At 42.2% G+C, this 24,070-nt stretch overlaps 1 protein-coding gene across 1 annotated transcript in view; it reads left to right on the top strand.

The window, feature by feature from the left end:
* TBX20 (T-box transcription factor 20) overlaps positions 1 to 24,070 on the top strand; it is a 31,163-nt gene that overhangs the window by 3,617 nt on the left and 3,476 nt on the right. The window contains exons 3-6 of the mRNA XM_087821440.1: positions 940 to 1,104; positions 4,632 to 4,740; positions 8,285 to 8,443; positions 12,757 to 12,833. Coding sequence (XP_087677566.1) covers positions 940 to 1,104; positions 4,632 to 4,740; positions 8,285 to 8,443; positions 12,757 to 12,833 — 510 coding nt within the window. The remainder of the gene's footprint in view (positions 1 to 939; positions 1,105 to 4,631; positions 4,741 to 8,284; positions 8,444 to 12,756; positions 12,834 to 24,070) is intronic.

Below are 24,070 nucleotides of genomic sequence, written 5' to 3'. Positions count from 1 at the left end.
CTGGGAATGCGCCCTGGGTGGCTCGGAGCGGTTCCAGGAATTGCGTGAATCCCCGTTCTGAGCACAGAGAGAAAGCTTCGCTCAGGGAGGGTCCTTCCTACCCACTTGCTTTGGAAAATGCTGCTCAGAGAATTTCCAGGCTTTTGCTTTCTCGAAGTCTGGCCATGGGAAACCTCACCTCGGTCTTGATGAGAAGGGCACAGGGACCAGGGATTTCTGTCCCCTGCAGCCTGGGAGGATTTGGAGGTGCAGGCTGGGCATCTGGAGGGTAGGAGGAACTGGAGCCCAGGGTGCAGGGAGGCAGCTGGGTGCTTCTTTTATATGGGCTTCAATCTGCAGAACCTCCAGTTCCCATTAAAACTAAAAGTAAAACCTGGGCGGCAGAAGGAAATTCATAAGGACCGCACTCCAGGGAGGAGGGGCGCTGGCTCCGCAGCCCCAGGGCGCCTGCGCTCTCCAGGCCGGGGGCAAAGGCTCCGGAGGTCGTTGGCCTGGGCGCCTCCTTGCTCCAGCTCTCAGCACTCTGGGAAATACCCCAGGGTCCCCCAAACCCAACCGGAGAACCCCGCTCCCACTTTTATGGCAGGAGCAAGTTTTCTCCCAGCGAAGCCAGGGTGGTGCAGGGCTGGGTAGGCTTCGGAGGCCCTGGGTCAGAGCCTAATGGGTTTGCTAATAGAGCAGAGGCTTTCCCCTAACCCCAGACCTTCCGGCATCCAAAGTGAAACAAAACACAGCTAACTTCCTCCAGCCTTGAAGACTCTTGTAAAGGTGACACTTAAAATCATCTAGGATGTCGGTCTCCAGATTCACATCTCTGTGGCTTTACAGGAAACAGAGGGTTTGGGGGCCTCTGGGGTAGGGAGGGGAGTCCCACCCTTCTCTCCCTCTAATCCTAGGCAGTGTGAGCTCAGGCTGATCCGCTTTGTCTCCCTGTGTCAGGAGGATGTTTCCTACCATCCGGGTGTCGTTTTCTGGCGTGGATCCTGAGGCCAAGTACATCGTCCTGATGGACATTGTCCCCGTGGACAACAAGAGGTACCGCTACGCCTACCACCGCTCCTCCTGGCTGGTGGCTGGCAAGGCGGACCCTCCTCTGCCGGCCAGGTTTGTGCCTCCAGATATTTGCCTGAGCACAATGCGTGTTAACCCTGCTGGTAGAATGTCTCCTGCCTGGTGGTTTGAATTCTAAGCAGGTCTGTTTGTAAAGCCCTGAGCTCTGGTAGGATTTTCAGACACTCCAGGACTGACTATACAAAATATGAGCTAGTCTCTGAGAAAGGCAGCGTTTTTACATAGCCGAGCATCGTCTGTAATTTTATCTTTGCTCTTAATTCACTTCAGAGTTTCCTTAAATTGCAGTGGGAATGTTTGTTAGAAATCTGGGCCCATTTCATATGGCACTCATCATTTCTAGTTGGCTACTTAATACTACTGACAAAGTGGTTGCCCTAAAATCCTTTTTAAAAAAATGCATTTTGGTAAAGTGGTGGCTTATTGTAAATATTTGTTAACAATGTGGTAATATGTGCACACAATAAATATCATTTTGGTAAAGTGTGGTTGTTTTGGGCCAGAAAGGGCTCAGAGATTTTAAGTTTAAAGTTTAAGTGGATGAATGTAATTCAACATCAGGTTAGCATTTTTTTTACATGAAACATTGTTCAGTTAGTATCTTAGAGATCATATATGTTTGTGCTGTTCATTGGCAATAACATTTCCTTAGTAGAACCCTGTTTAAAATGTAACACATTAAACCTCTATTAGTGCTGCTTTGCCCAATTGAACACGGGGCAGTATGGGGGTGTTAGACCTGTTCAGATATTTGCTTATGTGAACAGTTACAGCTGTAGTTCCAGGAACCCAATTGTATACTTTAATACAAAGAATATTAGCTGACTTTACATTTAGGGTTTTAAAACCAAGCCTCACAGCTTTTAAGCTGTGTCAGGACTAATTTTTGTAGTTGATTGAAAGTTCCTATCAGAACTGAAAATTTATTTCAATGTAAAGATTTAGGAACTTTGAAGGTACAGCCGGTTCTTTGTAAGTATGTAGCCTGGAGTCTTAGTAAAGGCACGAATCCGCACAGACTATTTACACTCATGGTTCACGCAGAATATTAGCTTATTTAGCAGCTAATGACGCTATTGAGCCTGCAGGATGCTAGATACAGGAAAGAAGAGATGAAAGAAGCCTCTCAGAGCTTTCTATGCCCACAAGAGACGAGGAGGGACATCTTCCCAACCCTTCCAAATCAGTATGTTAAAAACATATTCAATGATGAAGAGATTTTTTTTTTTGTTACTCATTTTTTTAATGAAGCAAGATTCACCAGTTTACAATAGATATTAAAATAAATATAATTACTGTTCTCTGTTTCCTACTAAATAGCTGATTCACATTACGTTTGAGCTTTTAAAGGAGAGAGATTTAAGCAGATTCCTAACCATTTTTACAAACAAACCCTTTTTTTCCCCCTTCAAAGTCTCTCCTCTGAGAAGTTAATCACTCTTACTTAGCATGCGTTTTCTTTCTATCTGAAGGTATGGGAGCTGGTGCAGGCCCGCAGGACTTTGGAAATATGACATGCCTTGTTTATGTTACTAATCTGCTCTGGTTGGGGAAGGAAGGCAGGAACCAATGCACTATCTTAACTGAAGCATGTATAAGCTATTGCTGGAATTTCAAGTCCCAGGGACCTTCAGAGAGGAGGGGCTTCCTGTGCGCTTTTTCATTTATCTTAATTCATCTTATTTATATGGCCATCAGATAAAAATGTTTAGTGTGCTCTAGGATAGAAATATTCGAGATAATATAAGCAACTATTCTTTATTATTATTAAAAAAAGAAATAGTGCTAAATTTTCTAGCTCCATTAAGGAAAAGGTGGGGAACTTGGCAGGGTGATCACTTTTGTACCGATGGTGGAAATTCCTTGTGGGTCTGGTTCTTTGACATGTTTTATTTCAGACGGAACTTCATCGGTCAGTTGTTCCTAAGCAGAAAAACTAATGCTTGAACATATTTGATCATAATAATGGCAAGACATTCTACATGATCTGAAATCATGCTCTATTTTCACATAAGACATTCCCTTTTCTTGAAAGTAATGGATAAGTGAATCTTTATGAATGTGACTACACCTGGTGAATTGAGACTTAAAGAGAGGATGTTTCAGCCACTTCTGGGGCTTGAAATATCCTCGAATCTTTCTCTCTTTTTTCCTGGCAGGGAGGGTGGGACATGGTGCTGGTTGGTAAAACAACTGCACCTGTAAAGTTATAGCCTTGGTTTGGACCAGTGACACTCGAACAGCCATGATAGTTGTGTCATCAAAGAATTCTTCCATTGAAAGGCAATTTTGAGCACTCCTCCTAAAAAAAAAAATCAAACAGGCAGGCAGGCAAACAAACACCTAGAGAAAGCCTCCCGGGTCCCTGCGTGGGTCTCGGGAGAATCTTCATCGCTGTCCGCCTTGCCTGTGCTTTGCTCGGGGGACTTGCTTTTAGTACATGCCCCCGATTCTTCTGTACTTTGTCCTCTGTGTGACAGGCCTTGGCACAAACTTTGTGTTCTTCATATGAACGTTGCCAGGAAAGGTTTTGTGACTTTTCCCCTTGCCTTTGCCCCAACCGTAATTATGGTTAGCTGTAGTTATAAGGATCCTATACAAAATTGGTGTGTAAATAACCTGTTGCCCCCATGAAGGAGCTTGTCCTATGGAACCAAGCACATTTCCTCCCCTGTCGTTGGTTCTGTAGTCTCCCCTACTCCAGAAAAGCTGTGGCAGGTGGGTACCAGGACTGGGAGTTACAGAGAGCTGTGCTTAGTGGGATCCTCGCGGGGGGAGCAGACGGCCAGCGTTTAACTGTGAAAGATTGCTTTGCACACAGCAGCTGATCAATAGATGATAATGCTTGATAAACACATTTCTTTTTCACTTAGGCTGTTTACCAATGAATACACTGAGTAATCTGAAGCTTACTCAGCTTGTTTTCATTTTCATCACTTAACAAGGTGATGAGGAAAGTAATGGCGTTTTAGGGTACCGGGGAGAGTAACAGATTAGGACAGTGGCCAATTAAAAGTTCCCAGGTCCCTGTATTAAAGTTACTCTGTCTTGTATTTACAAAGAACATAACTTTAAACTCAGTCACTTTCCATTTTAAATGAATGGATTCTCTAGAATTGTTTCCTCTTTTAAATTCTTTCTGTCTTCATTGCTTTTTAGCAGTGCTTATCCTAGGAAATTATTACGCAATTAGTGTAGCCTAATCTTTCTTTTGAAAATACCTATACCAATAGGTTTTATATTTTACAGAAGTAGCTCAGTGGCCTATTAGTAGGTAGATAGAAAAAAAACTCTTTAAAATGGCTTGCTCAACAGATAATAGAAAGTTTATTCAGTATTACTCTTTTTAGATCATTGGTACATGAAGAAACACATTTAGAGGTTTTAGAGTTATTTTGGTATTGCTACATTATTAAATTTGACATTATGTGGGATAAATAAAAGTCACCATTTATATGGGGGGGTTGTGTTCCTTTAGAATCAGAATATTTTATAACCTACAGAGAACAGATTAAAAAAAAAAAAAAAAGCCTCAATAAACTCTGTCACCATTTTCTCAGGCTGTATGTACACCCAGACTCCCCTTTTACCGGTGAGCAGCTGCTCAAGCAGATGGTGTCTTTTGAGAAGGTGAAACTCACCAACAATGAACTGGATCAACACGGCCACGTAAGTGCAGCACCTACGACTGTGCGGGTTCCCCGGGTGGAGTGGAGAAGTCACACGAAACTTTCTCCCTCCAGGTCTCCTCCTCCTCGCCCTCTGTCTCCCACCCTCTAGCTGTGAATCATTGTCTGAGAACATCCATTACTCATGTTGTCAAGAGGCCATTCACAGGGACACTGCGTGCCATTTCTAAGCAAGAGGGTCGGGGGCCTTCAGCACCATGGATTTCCTTTTAAGCCACTGCTTTGTACCTACACCAGTCAGACAAAGGGAACACGCCTGAATCCTGTCAGTGGTGTGTCAGATAACACAGCATCAAAGCAAGGGGGCAGAGGTCCCCCCGCGGGGTTGCCCAAAGTGTGTTCTCGAGATGCAGTAGAACAACAGGGTTTTATGTCCAAATAAGTCTGAAACTTGTTCACCTACTTCCAACCTCTGAACAGCGCCACCAGCAGTCCTCTGACTCGGTTGTGATAAATGGGCTCCTATGTGCAAGTGGATGCCGGCAATCTATTTGGTTTCAGGTCCAGGCTGACCATTTGAAACCATGCCTAAAGAAGTTTGGGAGAGCGCTTTTTACTCAATCTGTGTCCCCTTTGTAGAGAGTCTGATGAATACTAAAGCACAGAGAAGTCTTGCAGTGACAGACAAAACACTGATGATTTTGTGTCAAGAAGGAGTTCATCAAAACGTGGGAAGGGACATGCTGGAATTCTGAGCTCTTATCAATAGTTAATAGAACAAACACCAAGGACTCAGGCCTTCGCGCATCTGATAAGATTGCTTTTTAAGGAACCATCTGGTATGTTAGTCCGTGCTCTTAAATAAAGATTTACGTAAAAATTCTGTTTTAGATTTATGCTAAAAAAAACTTTAAACAGACTTGCATACTTGTTTTTAATAAGAATACTGTTTTGGGTTTTTTGTTTGTTTATATGTTTTTGCCTGAATTGCCACAAAGCACATTGGTATTTGCGTAGTGGCTTTTTGGGGCTTAGATATTCTGGTATCATTATTTCTTCTCTTATCCCCTTGTTACTTTACGTTTCAGTTTTTGTTGGATCTATGCAATTTAGAAAAGAATTTCAAAATTTTTTTCAGAAAAGATGGTGATAAGTAGATCATAAATTAGAGAGTTCTAGACACAGTTTCCAGTGGTTGGATTGAACCTGAAACCGCATAAATCTCTTCTGGCAGCATCCACTTGCCCACAGGAGACTGTGTTTATCACGAGCAAGTCAAAGGAACCAGGGTAACTCGTGACTGCAGGTGGCGCTGCTCAGAGGTTGGCAGCAGGCAGACAGGTTTCTGTCATTATACTTGTTGGAAAAGATAGTTGACCTTTATCTTTAAGGATGTTGTCATAACTGTCCTTTTTCTTCCCAAAGATGTTCCCATTGAGGACTTTTTTTCAGGTTAAAATTTATAAAGTGTCTGAGAGACATTTTCTGTAGGCCAGCGATCGTTCTTAATGTCATCCATATGAAAATGTCTTGGGCTCTACTGAAATCTTTGTGGGGAGAGATGAAAATTTTTAGTGGTTCTAGTATTTTCTGTGTGTGAAGCTTTTAGAGGAGCTGGGTCTTCCCAGAAACACTTGGACGTCCATTCTGAGATCAGCCGTCCAGAACCTGACACATTTTCCTTTTAGCACCTGCTTTGTGGGCGGGCATAGCGCCGGCTGCACCTTGGGAGCTCTGCATCCAGCCAGACGATGCCAAGACTAGGCTTTGACAAATTGTTGAGTTTCGGATGGTTGTTAATATCCATTTTTGCTTTAAAATTTTATTATTTAATATAACCCTTTGTCACCAGCCATAGTGTGTTCTGGAAACGACAGGAAAGGTTTTGAGGTCCTGTGTTGTTTTGCCACACTCTCTGAGTTAGTCCTGAAGAAAGCCCTCTTACTGGTGCATGTTTAGTTTTATATTCTTACTTCCAGGAAATTATTTGGAAGTAAGACGAAGCAGCGTCCACATTTTTATTAGTGTTCCTGAGCCTCACAAGGGCTTGAGCAGAGAGTCCAGGAGCCTGGGGTTTGAGTCAGTCTGGTGTCCTTTCCCAAAGGGAAGTGACTGTAGGGGAGCCAGGACCTTATTTAAAGCTTAGGGTTTTTCCTGTGTGTGTGTGATTTGAAAACTCTACCTTCTTAGAGCATATAGTGAATTATCAGGTTTTCTTTTATATTAGCACTTTGTCACTTTGAGTTTATTCTGGTTTTATGACTGAGCACAGATACCCTGAACTCCTTAGAATACTTGCCTACAAAGAGATGACTGGTTTTTTAAGTTTTTTTCAATTCATTTGAAGCTCTCACGCGTTTCAGTTATTCCTACTCAGGTTTAGGGCCATAGAAAGATCGCATGTGCAAAATCCAGTGCCAGCTAATGCCCTGTACCTTGCAGTTGGCTTACATCTCAGCACAGAGAGAGACCGATTCTGTACCAGGTACCCCACAGCGACTAGTATCTGAGTCTCCTAAAGTCAACCAGCAGGAACACTCACCTTCCACACCCACACTAGTGGACAAAACGAGGGAGCCATTAGTTGCAACAATGCTGTGTGCATTTGAACTTGGTCCTGCTGCTGTATTTATAAAACACCTCCTCTGAGAGCCAGGCTCTCTGCTAGGCCCTGCGGGTGAATGGCACACAGTGCGAGGCCTGTTATCCCAGGAAAGACATACCTGATTTTGCAGATTTAGGTAGCTGTCTGGGTGGTGGGGCGGGGAAGATTTTATATCCGAAGGTGAATTTTATTGCTCAGATTTCGTAATGGCAAATTATTATATTTGATTGAAAAGATACACGATCCTGTCTTGTTGACCTGGGTATGCTATGGTTTCTAAGTATTGGGTAACTTTTATCATTATCATTTATGCTTAGTTTGTGCCTGAAGTCAGGAATCGGCGAACCTGCCAGAAATACCAACGACAATAATAATACAGTTCATATTTACTGAGCATTTCCTGCTTGCTCTGTGATTTATGACGGTTACATCATCTAATCCCCACCACACCCTATGAGGTTAATACTGGTTTTGCGTTTGAGAGCATGAGGTTGGAGAGGTGAGATCGCTCACCCTGAGATGAAAGAGCTGGAAAGTAGCAGATTCACTATTCTAACTCTGGCCTGTCTAATAGCACACCGCCCCCCATAAATAACAGTCTGTCACACCTAGCATATATAATTCCTTACTTTAGAAAATGTAGACATACATCCTTTGGCCTAACCAGACCAACAAATAACAAATATTTCAAAGACTTGATTTAAAACTAAATAAACTTGTATTCCACATGGCTTTCCCCCCATCATTTTAGAAAACGATGTGTACTATCTTGCAGTTGTTTTGGTAAAATGTGACTTACAAGGATAACTCTGCAGTAGCCTGTGCAAATGATTTGCTTTGAGAATGGAACAGGGTAGATCCTGTTCTTGAAACTGAATTTGAAACTAGACTTCATGCTGCGTTTGTTTCCTCATTGTAGTTCAGCCTGTTGAGCAATATAAACACCCGAACTTCAGCATTCCCCACTTCTCTGCTGCAGATCATTCTGAACTCGATGCATAAGTACCAGCCGCGGGTGCACATCATTAAGAAGAAAGACCACACGGCCTCGTTGCTCAATCTGAAGTCTGAAGAATTCAGGACGTTCATCTTCCCAGAGACGGTCTTTACCGCAGTCACTGCCTATCAGAATCAACTGGTAAGCGCACCACTCACGATTTATTTCCTAAGTAAGGTGAAGATTTAGGAGGTTCTTCCGTTTTCATGGAAAAGACAACGATCCCAGTACTTAAAACAGAAGGTCTCTTTGGAGAGAGCTATGGAGTATCAGCCCGGAGCCTCGACGTGCCGAGTGACCAGGCTCAGGGTGATGCAGGCCCGCACTGCGCCATCTGTTCTAGAACCTGTGTCCTCCTGGCCAGGTTGTTCGCTGCCCACTCTCTGACCCAGAACTGCCCCCTATCTGGTTCCTCAAATGCTCTTCTCGAGAAATTATCTGCTTCCTTTTCTTCTTCCTGGTAGAGCCTCCTGAGGTACTTAGCCGTTCGCTCATTGATTGCCCCACAGAATGTGGAAGTTCAGCGTTTCTGCAGAATCAGCACATACTCTAGCCAACTCCCCAAACCACTGGCACTTTCGCTACTTTGTGGCCTCAGTCAGTGGTAATTTAGGGCGTGATAATTCTACTAGAATGATTTTAAATGTCTCTTTAGATGATAAGCTGTCGTATGTAAGCAGTGTGTATTTAATTAACATCAAGGTATTTAATTTATAACATGGAGTTATATATTTTTACTCTTTGTTGTATATCACATTTAAGATTTATGCATTTTTCATCCACAAGGTTTAATTCAATTCAGTAAATATTTATCAAAGTCTTAGTAAGGACTGGGTGCTGTTAGATACTTTCCCATGCATTTTCTTCTCTCGTGGTGAGCATGACCTTGAAGCCTGGGGATAATAGCCACATCTACATAATTATAATAATGACTGATATTTGGGCATTCACTATGTGCAAGACACCATTTCAAGTGCATTGTTTTATTTAATCTTCACCATGATTTTATGTGATAGGGACAAGAGTATTTTTATGTCACCTTTTATAGCTGGGAAAGTGGAGGCACTGGCTACATCTAATAGCAGCCAGATGATCTAATGACATTATCTCACTTAATTTCTTTTTCCCCCTCTCAGATTTTTATTTAGAAAATTTTCAAATGTGTGAAAGTTAAGTGGTAAATTGAATCCACCCAGATTCAAAAATTAACATTTGGCCACTTAAACTCCCCTGCCCCATTTCCGTCTCTGTATGTGTCCATACTTACTGTTTCTTTAGTCATTTGATATTGCTACATATATCACGATACCTTACCTGTAAATACTTCTATAAATACATACTGACCATAAGAATATTTTGTAGCCACAATATCTTCATCACAGCTAAGAAAATTATTAAGAATTATTCCTTAATATCATCTAAAATTCAATTAATATGAACATTTTCAGGATAGCCCAACAAATATCTTTGTAACCCCTTCCCCCCTCCGAACTAGAATCTAAAGTCTCTGGTTTGGATTTATTCTAATTTAGAAAAATCTCTCCACGTTTTTCTCAATATCTCATTTAATTCTGACATCAATCCCCTGAAGAAGCCCACCTCAAGCCCCATTTTGTAGATGAAGAGACAGGTTCAGAGCAGTTAATACACTGGCCCAAGGTCACAAATCTGGGTCTTCATTCCTCCTTTTTCGTGGCATCATGCTGGATGTCAGGGCCAAGGACATTACCACCGACAGTGTCAAAGTTTGGAAACAGCGTTTGACAATATTGTCAAATTAAAATAGTTTATTTCTATGCATCTACCTTTAAAACCCTAATTCCTAGCACAGTGCCTTCTATATATTTGAAATTCGGGTAATAGTCAAAGATTTGATTTGGTTTTTCAAGCCAGTTTTGAAATGGTTTATAAACCTTTTAAGACCAATCAAAATTCACGCTTACTGAACATTTAGGGGGTGAATAAATTAATTTGGGGGTTAATGTTGTCTTTAGTCTTATACAGTTTTCTAAAGCTACCTTTGGTTCTTCCTAGGCCTCCCCACATCTGCTCTTTCATTACTCTATCATGTTTGTGTCCTGGCTTTTCTATAGCAAACATAATAAAATAAATATATAGGAAATATGTTAAATATTTACTAAGGATACTAGAAATACTAGAATTCTGTTTTCTATGCACAAAGAACAGGCAGAGCCCTCGCAGGTGTGGCTCAGTTGGTTGGGCATCATCTGTGCACCAAAAGGTTGCCGGTTTGATTCCCAGTAGGGGGCATGCAGGAGGCAGCCGATGGATGTTTCTCTCTCGGATGTTTCTCTTTCTCCCCCTCTCCCTTCCTCTCTCTCTAAAATCAGTAACAACATATTTAAAAAAAAAAAAAAAAAAAGGAACAGAGAGAAGAGAGAGGAAGAAAATGTGAAAGTTCACAGTCAGGATCACCTTCATATGTCTTAAACTTTAGACAGGACTGGTATTTTTATATCTATTAAAAGCCAAATCAGACTTTTCCAATGGAATTTGTGGAAAAGCTTCTCATTTATTGCGGCTGGTAGTTTTATTTATAAGTAATGAAAATGGGACTTTTAAAAAATTATTTTTCCCTCTGGTTTTGGCGAGGAAACGACCGCATTTGTCTACATCATTAGATAAAAGCTAAATACATTATACTTTCAACAAACTATTTTATAGTTTAAGATTTAAAGGTCATACATTGTTTTTGGAGCAGGCAGACCACTGCTGGAGAGTTGAAGTGTAGGTCAGGTTCCATTTTTAAATGCCTTTGGACAGATCTTTTCCTGATAATTGGAGAAATGGTCTCTGAGGGCCAATTTCACCTTGCGGCTGGGAGCCCCAGCCGTAGCCAGAGACCAGTGATGTCACGGGGAGTGTCAACCCCTGGAAAAAACGGCTGAAGCAGATGCTCGCCCCTTTGGGGTCTGGCTGAGTGTGAGAGAAGGTTCTCCACAGACTCCCGAGGGTCACCCTTCGGAGGCGGCCTCGAGTCCTGTGTTTCTCTATACGCATCCTCAGAGTGGCTGCCGCTACCCATTAAGAACAGATTTCTTACTTACCCAGCTTATTTCCTTCCCGGTTTTCCATTTTCCATGAACTAAGCTGAAAAGGAAATTAGCAATTTTCTTTTTTTGCTGCTCTAGAGTGAATGTTCATGGGCTAAAAATGAGCATTTCTCAGGCATCATCAAGCGCCCTTAAAATTCATATTATCCAAGAATCAATCTATAACCTGCCCGTGTTAATGACAGAGAAGTTCAGGCTCTCTGGTCAGGAGAGTGTGGAGAAATTTCTACTCCAAGGGTAGTAAATAGCTTCTTTGCAGCTTGTACATTGGCCAGCTCACATCAAGAAAACTTGAAAAAAAATGTCTTTCTTTTGTAATAATAAAAGCAGTTCTTCAGGTGTTAGTGGCTTAAAGTGAACAGTAGATACGCTGTGATCAGAGGAAAATTGCTGTTGGCAAAATAGCACTTCAGACTATTTCAATCCTGTGAAAGAAGAGGACATGCCCCGACCCATGACTTCCCCCCCCAGTTTAGGACTATTTTGTGTGCGTGTCTCTGAAGATTACCGTGGGTGTCGGAGTGATATGGATGAGCTGTGACTCTTTAAAGGGACCTGTGGGTGTTTTTCACGCACTGAGTAGCTGTGTCAGTTCTCTTACGTCCCTTTCAGCTCTGACACTCAGGGATTTTACAAGCCAAGCCTCTTTTCATCAGTGTTTCCTTTATTTACTTATTTTTGTTTCGTAACCTAATGTATTCTTCTTTGGAGATGCAGTGCGTATGATTTAATAGATCTTTTCATACTAATTATTAATATTATGGGAATTAGGACTAGCACAGCATAGACACTTAGTACTTCAGACAGTGATTCTTATTAGCAAATGCTTTTTTCCCATACAAGCTTAGAGTCTATAACTAACATTGCATGGGTGGGCAACAAAGACCGACTCACTTGAGTCTATAGGAAGGGGCTACTGGGGTAAATTTATATTCCAAAAGCTTTAGAGCATGTATCTATGTCATGTATCTCAATAGACATTAAACACGAAGCTGTTACTGGTCATTTAATCTTTTTACCCATTATAAATATAGATAGGTGCCCTTGGTATTAGAAAATTACGTTGCCATTTCAGCATGAGGCAGCATTTCTGTTTTTGCTCCCCAGTGCCCACCAGTGCTGGCCCTCCGGGCAGCTCCCCCTTCCCCGATTGTCTCTATGCACTGACCTCCGGCCTGTCCTCAAGTACCTTCCTCCGAGGCTTTCCCGGACCATCCGTTGCATCCATCCTGTGAGCTCTGGCAGTTGCGACCTTTCTCACGAAACCCAGGCACACTACACGTTCTCGCGGTGCCGTGATGGAAAGTGAACAAACTATTTCCGATTTTATTTCCCGACCTCCAGAATGATCTTGTTTATTGCCCGTTCTTCCCCTTCCAGATAACCAAGCTGAAAATAGACAGCAACCCCTTTGCCAAAGGATTTCGGGACTCCTCCCGGCTCACTGACATCGAGAGGTAATGAGAATTTTCTGCTTACTTTCTTTGTCCAGATAAGATAAAGAGAAGGGCAGGTTGGTAAGAACACACCGCCGTCAGCGCCAAAGGACCGTGACGTCCCTGTGCGCGGCCCCCCTCCGCCGCCGCCTTCCCGTGGCGAGCCCTGTAGATACGCGGCGCTTAAGGTTTGACAGCTGCTGCAGCCACATCTGTTCTGTGCTCAGTTTCTGAGTGAAGTGGCTCCTTTGGTCGGGACATTTATTCAACTGTAAAAATAGGGCTTTCTTATCAAAGGCTCAGTGCTCTTGATGCCATTAAGCTCCACGTCTCGAGTGGCAGTCTGCAGAGAAATGGAGCCTTGATAGCCTTTGCCTCGGAACCGGTGTATTTGCTAACACGAAGATTACAGGGGTAGCTTGGAATTTTGAAAAAAAGGTCATTTAACTCAAGGCACATATTCTACCCAGAGCTTAGACTGCTTCTGTTTAGTAGGAGAGACTTCAGATCTCAGGACCTTTAAGAAGACAGGTGACAATCATGTGCCTGGAACTCCCCCACTTTTAACTTAACTCAAATGGTCCACACAGTGTGAGACCATCTATGTGATTAGTGATGACAATGTTGAGATCCACGGTTTGCCCAAAAGGAATGTCAAAAAATGTGTTTTTCAGAGAGAAGATTTTTTAACCTGATTGTATCTCTTACATATACTGTGTAACTTTCTGTACTTTTTTTTGGAGAACATTTAAGTTCTACTTTATTAATGAATTTGAGTAATGCAATAGTGTTATCACCTCTACTCGCCTATTACACAGGAGATCCTCAGGCCTGTTCATCTTCTGTGCTTGTTCTTTTACTGGGCTCTGTTTTACCTCATTTCCAAATCTTGGTGTGATTTTCCTACCAAGCACTGCACTTTGCCACACTCTTCATTACCTACCACGTGGTCACATCTCCTGATCTTAGTGCTTCTTCCCAGCCTGTCTTGGCAACTCAAACTAAGGGCTAATTACAGGTCTTAGCAATTTAGCAACGCCTGCCTGATCCTTCCTGCAGCCTTCCCAAGGGCAGAGCATTGGGGGGGATTAATTTGGGGGAGCAGACATAGAGGCTCAGTGGGGAGGCAGAGAAGCCAGCAGGAGTTGGGCAGCAACTGTGCGATTTGAGTAGAAAGAAAGATCCATTAGTTGGAGAGCTTGTTGAGTGGTTGGGGATGTTGCGATCAGAGGGAGAAACTCGAGCCTGTGGTCGAAGATCCATTGCAAAAACAGAAAAGGCAGTGGGCAGCCCTCCTATTAGTTGGGACATCGGTGGGCAAATAGGCCTTGAGACCCAACTAGGCGAGAGTGTGGTATCAGCAGGGTAACAAATGGGTCTGTGAAAAAAGGCTGCTCTCAGGAGCCGTGACCTTTCTCATCTATTTCTGGAATTCCAGGGGCACCGAATCAGACTGTGGTGACGCAGGTGACTTTGTAATCGGTGCACCTGCCTCAGGGTTAGTCAGCAAGAACAAGGACGGTGGCTCAGCGGGGACAGTAGTGATGTGCTTTCAGAGTGTGTGTCGTGCTTTCTGTCTCAGACCAAGGGCGAACGTGGTGTGCCGGGAGACAGGTCATGGGGTAGAGCCCCAGCCCTGCCTCTTACTAGCTGAGGGATCCTGGAGAAGCCACCTGACCCCTGAGTCTGTTTCCTCATCTAGAAAATAGAGAAAAGAACCCTGCTCGCTTCACAGGTTTATCATGAGAACCAAGGAAGGTGACATTTATGAAGGCAGCTTATCAGTCCAGGCTCCTCATCTTTGTAGACGAGCATGACTGTTGCCCCATCCAAGTGTAATAAACTACTCCTGGAGTAAACGTAGCCCTTGGCTGCACATGTTCATGAGATAGGAGTGCCCACTGCCCTTTAGAAGGACAGGCTTGATGGCGCATGTGACACATTTTCCACTTCCAGAACAAGCATCCTGATTTCAGGGACACTCACACGATGCTCAGTGGCTCTCAATGCTCTGAGGGCCAGGAGAGCATCTTGTGTGACTTAGCTGGAAATTTGCAAGATGACCCAAGTTGTGTGAAATCTGCCAAGGTTTTGGATTTCATTTCCAGGTATTTAAGTCTGAATTTTCCCTAAACAGCCTTTGGGGATGGGGCAAATCAGATCAATTGATCTTTAGAGACCTACAGGAATTAAATTAGTCTGGAGTCAGTTACTGCACTAAACCGCCTAGTAATTGAATTGCTCCTTGTAACTGATTGAAAACAGCCCCATCTGTAACAATACAGGGAACTTTGCTTTAGAAGGGATCTGAGAGAAAAGTACACTTTTTTATGACACGATGACAGAATTGGCACTTTTCTAACCTAATTGAATATGATATTATAAATATGCGACCCCAGTGATTTCCACTTCCCTGCTCCAGATTTACAGCGGCTGTGGGACACCCAAGCGAAATGCCTTGAAGGTTGCTTGCCTGACACCTCCAGACTCATGGTTTTGAGTTTTAATCCCTCTGCCACTGCACAGGCTTTGGGGATGTCTAAAAGGCACTAGGTTTTCTTGCTCTCACTTGATGAGGCTCCGTTCAGACACGGACTGTCTCCCCTACTTCACGTGCAGCTTCTCCCTCGTCTGTAGAAGGAAATCTGCCTTGTTCGCCAAAGTAGAAAGTATTTTCATCAGGTACTTTGCACGTATACCTGCGATGGACAGCTAAGAAGCAACCCAGAAGCCCAAAGAGACTTCTTAATCCAATTTAAGGTTATTTTAGTTCAGGGAAAGAAGAATCTGATGATTCCATAAAATAAATAACCTATAGACAGCCTGTTGGCTTTTTTTGGACACTGTACAGCAAACAAAGGCACGGTGTTATTTAAGAGAAAGGAAAAATAACAAGGAGAGTTTTTTAATGTTTTCTTAAAAATTAACTCCCTTTTGTTAGCTTTTTTCTTTTAAAAAAAACAGAGTTCATGCTCATTGCAGAAAAATATTGCCAAGTAAGAAAAAAGAGCATAAACAGGTAACATTGTTTTGTTTACTCAGAGATAACCGCTGGCAAAGACTTGCATATTCCCCCAGATATTTTCCTATGCAGGGGCCGAACATTTACTTCCTTTTAATCGATACTGATAGATACATGTCTGCAGCACACTTTTTAACGGCTGCCTAATTTTCCATTGTGTACAAGAATTTATGCCCAATCCTGTATGTTACTTAGGTTTCCCACTTTTCATTCTTACAAACAGTACTGGGAGGAAAATGTATGTCTTTATACATATTCTTCATTATTACCATAGATAAATACTAACAAACAAAAACGCTGGGTCAAAGGACATATGCTGTTTTTAATTGTTAAAAATTTTGGGAAAACCTAAATATTCAATTATAGGAGAATGGTTTAACAAATGTTTATAGTCATATAATGGAATTTTTAAAAATTATGATAATATATACAAAATATAAAGCTTAACCATTTTAACTATTCTTAAGTGTACAGTTCAGTGGCATTAAATACATTCACACTGTTGTGCAATTACCACCATTATCCATTTCCAGAATGTTCCCATCGTCCCAAGCCAAAAATCTATACCCATGAACACTAACATTTCTCCTTCCCCAGCCCCTCGTACTGTCTGTCCTACTTTCTGTCTCTGAATTTGCCGAGCGTCGGCACCTCATGTCAATGGAAAGACAGACATGTTTTTAAGGCTTTCATACATGTTGCCAAGTTTCCCTAGAGAGCAGTCGTCCGTGTCATGGCCTTGTGCCAGTTTCTTAGCACCCTTCTCACACACGGTTGCTATCTTTTCATCTCTGCCAATTTGATAAGTGAAAACTTGTATTTCCTTTTGTAAACTGGCCAATTATATCCTTAGCCCATTTTTTCCTTTGGATTGTTCATCCTTTATTGATCTATAAAAGCTATTTATATATTAGTATTTTTGTTGTTCATCTATGTTGGAATCATTTTATCTGTTCAAAATTAGTTTTTTATTTGTTTTTGATAAATAGAATATTTTACCACCAAACCTAGTGTTCTCTTTTTTTATGATTTCTATCTTAAAAAGACATTCTCTACTCCGAAATTATATAAATATATAAATATTCAACTACAGATTTTGTATCATTTAACTGCTTTCTAGTTTTTTATTTAGGTATTTAACTCATGCAGTACTTTTTTGGTGTAAGATATAAAATACATATGTCATTGTATATTTTAATAAGTGGCCCTAATACCATGTATTTACTGACATATTCCTTTCTCACTAATTTATAATTCCTCCTTTATCATATACTAAATTCTTGCCTATAGTAATTTCTTCAGTCTCTCTTTATTGACCTGCCAGTATTGTCAAAGTTTTTATAAATTGGCAAAATATATAAATATTTGATGATACTTAGATATCTGATATAGCAAACTCCAAACCTTTTGCTTGTCATTTTCAGATTTTCTTGCCATTCTTTGAAATTTATGCTTCCAGTCTTTGAAATCATTTTGTCAAGTCTGCCCCAAAAATATTATTGGAATTTCGATTGGTCTTGTTTTGAATTTATACAATAATCTGGGGGAGCAAATTGATATCTTTGCAGTACTGAGACTTCCTTCTAGAAATATGCCCTATAATTTGTCCTTATACTGAAATACCTCCTTATGTTCTCTAGAAGTTTGGCACATTCAAGTGTGTAAGTTCCGCACACATTTTCTTAGGCACGTAGCTCAGTCTGTTAGAGCTCTGCAGTCCAATTCATTAGCCACTGGCCATCAATGGCTAGTGAGTGAAGGCTTGAAATGTGGGTCATTCCATGTTGAGGTGTGCTGTGAGTGCACACACCCACACATACCCATACATGCACGCACACACACACAGACACACGTGCACACACAGCACTGATTTTGAAGGCCTAGTATGAAAAAAGAATGAAACTATATTCATCATAGTTTTAAAATATTGATTAGATGTTGAAATACGATTTTGGACATATATTGGGTTAAATAAAATATATTAAAATTAATTTTACATTTAAAAAAATATTGCAACTAGACTATTTAAAATTACATGTGGCTCACATTACCTCTCTATTGGGTAGCACTGTACTAAGAGCGTTTTTTTGGGAGGGTGACAGGGAGAGGACTTGCTTTGGAAAATAGAATTTTTCATTAGAAATCTACCCAGTTTAGTCCGTAAAAAGCTATTGATTCCTATATGTCCTTGGCATCCTGCCATTTTACTGAACTTAAAAATTAGTTTTAATTTTCCTTTTAGTCTGTTGAGTTTTCCAGTTAGATTGCTATATCATTTATTAAAATGATCATTTTATCTTTTTCTTTCTGATAGTTATACTCTTAAAGATGTCTTTTTCTTGTTTTGTTACACGGACTAAAATTTCCAGGACAGTATTGAAAAGTAATAATGATAGCATTTGCTCTTGTTTTTGACTTAGTAATGCCTCTAGTATTTTATCATAATACATGGGTTTCATTGGCTGTTGGTTTCAGACAGGTATCTTTATATTGAGTTAATACCCTTTCTTCTATGCCTAAATTAAGAATTTTTTTGTTATCCTGAATGTTACTTGGGTTTAAACAAAACGCTCTTTTAATATCTAATGAGACAGTTTAAATTACTTCTGTACTTTTAAATAACAATATAATTGATTTTAGTCATATGGTCTGTGTTGAGCCATCTTGTATTCCTGGAATAAATCCTGGCTGGATTATGTTTGTTTTTCTTTATAGTGCATTGCTAGCTTTAATTTATTCGTTTAAATTAATGAGTAAGACTTTATGTATCAATCTTCATAACAGATTTGACTTTGTTTCTCCTTGCCATCTCTCTTAGTTTTTGGTATCTGGTTTCTGCTAATTTGTTCAGATGAACTGAAATATTTTCTTTCTTTTTATTGTCTGGATGAGTTTAAATAGTAAAGACATGATCCTTTACCTGAAGATTTTACAATCTTGCCCCTAAATTCATCTGGGTACAGAATTCCTTTGGGGAATACTTCTTTACTTTTTTAGTTCCATAGTTGATCAAATATATATTTAACTTCCTTCCCACTTAATGTTTTTTCTTAATTCTACTTTGTCTAATCTTATATTGCTATACTTATAAAACTTTTTGCTTTCTTTTATTTGCTTTTTAATTAAAAAAAAAACTTTGCACTACAGCAATATACTGCCCTCTTGCATGGTCGGATGTCCTGACGTTTCTTTCACTAAGGGAAAAACAACCTTCTGTTGATCCCAGCTGTGTGGAGCTGACCCTCCAGCTGTTGTTCCCCCTCGCAGTAAGGCCCCTTCAGGAGAGCTGCGGTCTGTTCCCCAGCCCCCCCAGCCCTGCCCCCCTCCCCCCTGCCCTTTAGACTCTCGTCGCCTCACCACCACCCGCCCTTGTCCAGGTCCCCATGGCCGCCCATTGCAATCCAAGGGAGCGTTCTCAGTGCTCGTCTCACTTGACCTGTCAGCGGGGTGTGACAGTTGCCCATTTCTCCCTCTCCTCTTGGCTTCCAAGACCCCCTCCTGGTTGTGACTCTACCCCACCCCACTGACTACCCCCCCCCCCCTTAGCTCTTCCTCTTGCCCTTCCTCCAGGGGGTTGTGAGCCTGCTCCTCACCAGCTGCCCCAGGCCTGCCTTTCTCAGCGGCCTCGGCTGCCCTGGGCTGGGGTCAGGTGAGGCCCTGACGGGGTCCCGCCGTCCCTCCCTCCCCTGGTGGCTCCCCTCCCCGCCCGTGGACGCCTGGCTCCGGCTGATGCTGTCCCTGCCCCTTTCCCGTTTGCGGCGAAAATGCCCAAATAAGGAGCTGGCACTTGTTCTGCCGAGTCCTCTCCGTGGGCAGAGAACTGAACACAGGCTTATCTCACTGTATCGGCTCAGAATTTGTCCTGGGAGTCTCTAGAAAGTATGTTTAGAATGCCCGGCATCGGGTGACTTGCGGCCGCGGGAACTTTGGACACCCGCCCGGCGGGAACCGGGTCTGCTCAGACCCAGCGGCGCTCGGCTCGCTCAGACGGGAAGGAAGCTTCCAGAGAGAAAGTCACAAGTCTGATATCCTGGGAAATGAGCAAAGTTTCAGCTACATCCAGCCACGGAGCAGCCGGCTTCCTGGCAGGCCTGCTGAAGAGGTTCGTAGCTTATGGGTAGCTTCTCGGCCTTTCGTGGTGACCCGGAGGACAGCAGCGTTTGGTGGAGTGTCTGAGGCAGCGGGGCCCATCTGAGCGGGTAGGTGGCTTAGCGTGCGGGTCAGGGCACCCTGTCTGGTACAGAACCCAAGCTAAGAAGGTCTTTACATTTTTAAATGGCTAAAAGAATCACAAAAATAATTTTTAACAAAATTAGTTTAAAATAACGTGACATGCAATAATAAGAAATTAAATTTTATTGTCTATAAATAAAGTTTTATTGAAGGACAGTTACGGCTTTCAGTTTATATGTTGTATGTGGCTGCCTCATGCTACGAAGACAGGGCTGAGTGTATCTGACAGAGACCATAAGGCCTGCAAAGCTTAAAATAGTTACTGTCTGGCCTTTACGGAAAAACTCTGCTGATCCCGGCTTAGAGCTTTAAGGGGCGGTGGGAATGTTGGCCGCCAGGAAAACTCCTACCCAGAAATTTGACCTCCTTGGGACGATTGTTCGTCTTTCTGGGTTAAAGTAAAGAAACTTAGAATTTCATTTCGAGGCCCGTGGGCGATGCTGCCTGACGCCGCCGGCGGGATCAGATCTCAGCCGACACTGGTCCTCCCCGTCTTCCAGGGGTGGCTGAGATGTCCCCTTAGGGCCATTGAGCACCTGCAGGTCCAGCCAGAGGAAGAGGCCAGACCAGGACGAGGAACACGTGAGATGCACACTTTTCAGAGTCTCTGTAGATTTCAGCTGTCTCTTATTTTTGTCTTCTAATCTCTTATGAGTAATTGAAAACGAGGTTGAATAGTTTCTCCCTTTGAGGGCACTAACGCCTGCAGGGCCTTAGGGAGCCGTGTAAGGGCGTTTGGGAAAGTGGGTGTTAGCGAGACCCCTAAAACGTCATCCAGGAAAGAAACTTTTTCCTTAAAAATCGCCTCCAATGACGGTGGACTCAGTATAAGACCCTGCGTGCATCAAATGAAAGCAGTTTTAAAGTCTGCTTTTAAATTAAATCTAGTCACTGAATAAATTAAAAGAATCTCTGGACAACAACCACAGAAAGGGATGGTTTTTAACAGAACTAAATTTTTTTCAAATTTTGTAGAAGTACTCACTACAAAATTCCTTTAACTAGCACCGTGTTTCTGCACTTAAAATGTTACTCATTTATTGACAGCTTCTAAGAGGAGGCACTTACTTTATAAAAGTGTCAAACCAGTGAGCGACAGGTAGAGTAGCAGAGTTATTCACAATTAACTTATGATTATAAATTATCCCTTTTTCCCTTGCTTGTGCCTGTCTTTCTGGGTATGAAGGACACATGTTCCCTGCCTCACAATTTACTAAAGTTTATTTAAAAACTGAGTAATCTGTGCTTTTCATGAGACCTTTCTTCTGGTTGTCACAGCCATAGGACTTAGGAAACTAAGCATAACAGCTTTTGTTTTAGTCAGTGGTGTAGCTGACTTATTTAAGTTGCTAATGATAATACAAAATCAGAAATGTGTATTACTACTGAAAACAAAAACCAGTAGGACTAAATCAGATAAATGAAAACAAACTAAAGTCTAAAAGCTTTTTAAAAGATTAATTTAGACTTATTTTGTTTTTCCAAAATGGATTGCATAATATATTTCAGTTTGCAAATTAAAATTAATGATTTATAATACATTTCAAATCATATTATCTAAAGTTTTCATTTATTAAGTACTTTGTGGAAGCTATAAATATTGATGTATTGTCTTCCAGTAATTTATAAAATTATCTGCATAAATCTTTAGAGAAATGTTGTGACAAGGAGTTATTTACAAAGGTCCAGCAAGACATGATGTAAACACGAGCGAATTGATGAGCAGAACAACTTGAAATATTGTGTTTCCTATAAGTTAGATTTGATTTTAATGGATCTGACATTTTCTCCCTGGACACAGTTTTTTCTAGGTCTGTATTTAGGAGAGAAACTTAAAATGTAAATTGAAATAACATTTACTTTTTATTTAATTCCTTCTCTGACGTGTATATATTATAGGATGGTTTGGGTGCAGCCTGGCAAGTTAGAGGGACTGGAAGTCTCAGTTTCATCCAAAATGATTATGCCTGTGTGACCAGCGTTAGGAACACATGATCTGGATCCTCAGTGATAACAATTCTAATTTAACTTTGTTATCTATAAACACTTATTGAGCACTTATTATATTCCAGGTACCAATATAAACTCTCCATGTATATTCATTAAATCTTAATCATAATCCTAAGAGCTAGGTCATATTAACACCCTCATTTTACAGATGAGAAAACTGAGGCATGGAGGAGTGAAGTGAGCTGCCCACAAGCGCGCAGCTGGCCAGTGGCAGAGCTGGGATTTGAGCGAAGCGGGTGGCTCCAGCGAGCGTGCTCCTAACTGCGAGGCTGGGGTGGGGTTCTCCCCGGGGCCTCCAGGTTGGCAGCCTCGGCATCACCTGGAATCACACTGGAAGTCACATCGCAGGCCACACCTCACACCTGCCTAACCGGAGCTCTAGGGTGGGGAGGACAGTCTGTGTTGTGACAATCCCTCCGGGTAACTTCGATGCGCGCCGTCTTGGTCTGTTCGGGCTGCTAAACAAAAATTCCATAGCCCGAGTGGCTTAAACAGCTGTTTATTTCTCACAGTTCTGGAAGCTGGGGCATCCCATGTCACAGTGCGGGCAGGCTCAGTGTTTGTCGAGGGCCTGCTTTCTGGTTCACAGACAGCCACCTCCCCGCGTCCTCACGGCTCCCCTGCCTTTTCTTAGACCATTAATCCCACTTATGAGAGCTCTGCTCTCAAGACCTAATTGTCTGCGAAGGCCCCCCCTCCTGATTCCATCCCGTTGGGGTTTAGGATTTCAACACTGACGCCTGGGGGCCACGCTCAGTCCATCACACGCACTAAAGTGGGAGGCCGATGCCCAGATAAAGCGCTGCTCTCTGCCTGGCCCAGAGGCCAGCCGGGTGGCAGGACAGCACTCATGCCAACGCGCAGTTGCCATCGATCTAGTAAGTGCAGCAAAAGAGGGACGTACTAAGCACCGTGCTGGTGCAAAGGAGAACGCTGGGAAGGAAGGGTCTGCTCTTTTAGCAAGGAGAGATTTGCACTCCGGTTTCAAAGATAGAGGAAGGGCAGTTGGTCCAAAACTAAAAGAGTCTGTCCGTTTTGCTTATCTAGAGTCTGAACAAATAGTTGAAATGACTTCAAATGGTTCTGATCATTTTGGCAGGATCAGCACAGGCACTGTAGCTACCCTCTGTCCTGCCACCTTCTGGCTGCAAACTGTGCCTTTCACATGTGGTATGTTATTCTTGGAATTGATGGCTACAAAGTAGTCAGAAGAAACCTTTAAAACATATCTAAGATATAATGTACTCTTTAAAAAAAAAAAAAAAATATATATATATATATATACACACGTTGATTTTTAGAGGGAGAGGAAAGGAGAGGGAGAGAGAAAGAGAAACCGATGTGAGAGCAGAACATCCATCAGCTGCCTCCTGTATGCCCCCTACAGGGTATCGAACCCAAACCCCAGGCTTGTGTCCTGACTGGGAATCGAACCCGTGACCTTTTGGTGCACAGGACGATGCTCGAACAACTGAGTCATACCGGCCGGAGCTGATGTACCCTTTTGCCTGGAAAAGTAATTTCGTCTTAGATATTAGAAAGACTGACCATCAATAATAGTACCCATTTCATTTATCTGTTCAGTCCAAAGTCAGCCCGCTCAAACCACCGTCTCTAGCTTTGGGATGTAACAGCACTGAACGTTACAAGGCAGTACCTCGGTCACCTACCTCATTGGGCGAGTCATCCCTTATTTTTCAGGATCCAGTATTTAGAAATCTTCCCAGTTGGCTCCCAGGCTAAACAGAGCCCTTGCACTTTTCATTTTGCTGGAAACAGGGATTAGACATAAACAGCGCGGGCTGTCTACTCTTCCTGAGATCTTTGAAGAGATGGCCCTGATATGCACCACTGTTTTCAATCACTTAAAAGGCAGTAACTCAATTAGGCCGCCCTTTGTATAAGAACTGCCACTGCTTTCCGTTCCCTCCCAGGCCTGACACAAGTAAATCACTTCGATAAAATCCCCTTTTCCTCCCTCCTAGAGACGAGA

The sequence above is a fragment of the Miniopterus natalensis genome, chromosome 10, assembly GCF_054644295.1.
Source record: "Miniopterus natalensis isolate mMinNat1 chromosome 10, mMinNat1.hap1, whole genome shotgun sequence".
Taxonomy (NCBI): Eukaryota; Metazoa; Chordata; class Mammalia; order Chiroptera; family Miniopteridae; genus Miniopterus; species Miniopterus natalensis.
The sequence above is the reverse complement of the archived record's forward strand: the minus strand, read 5'-3'. Positions and strand labels throughout refer to the sequence as shown.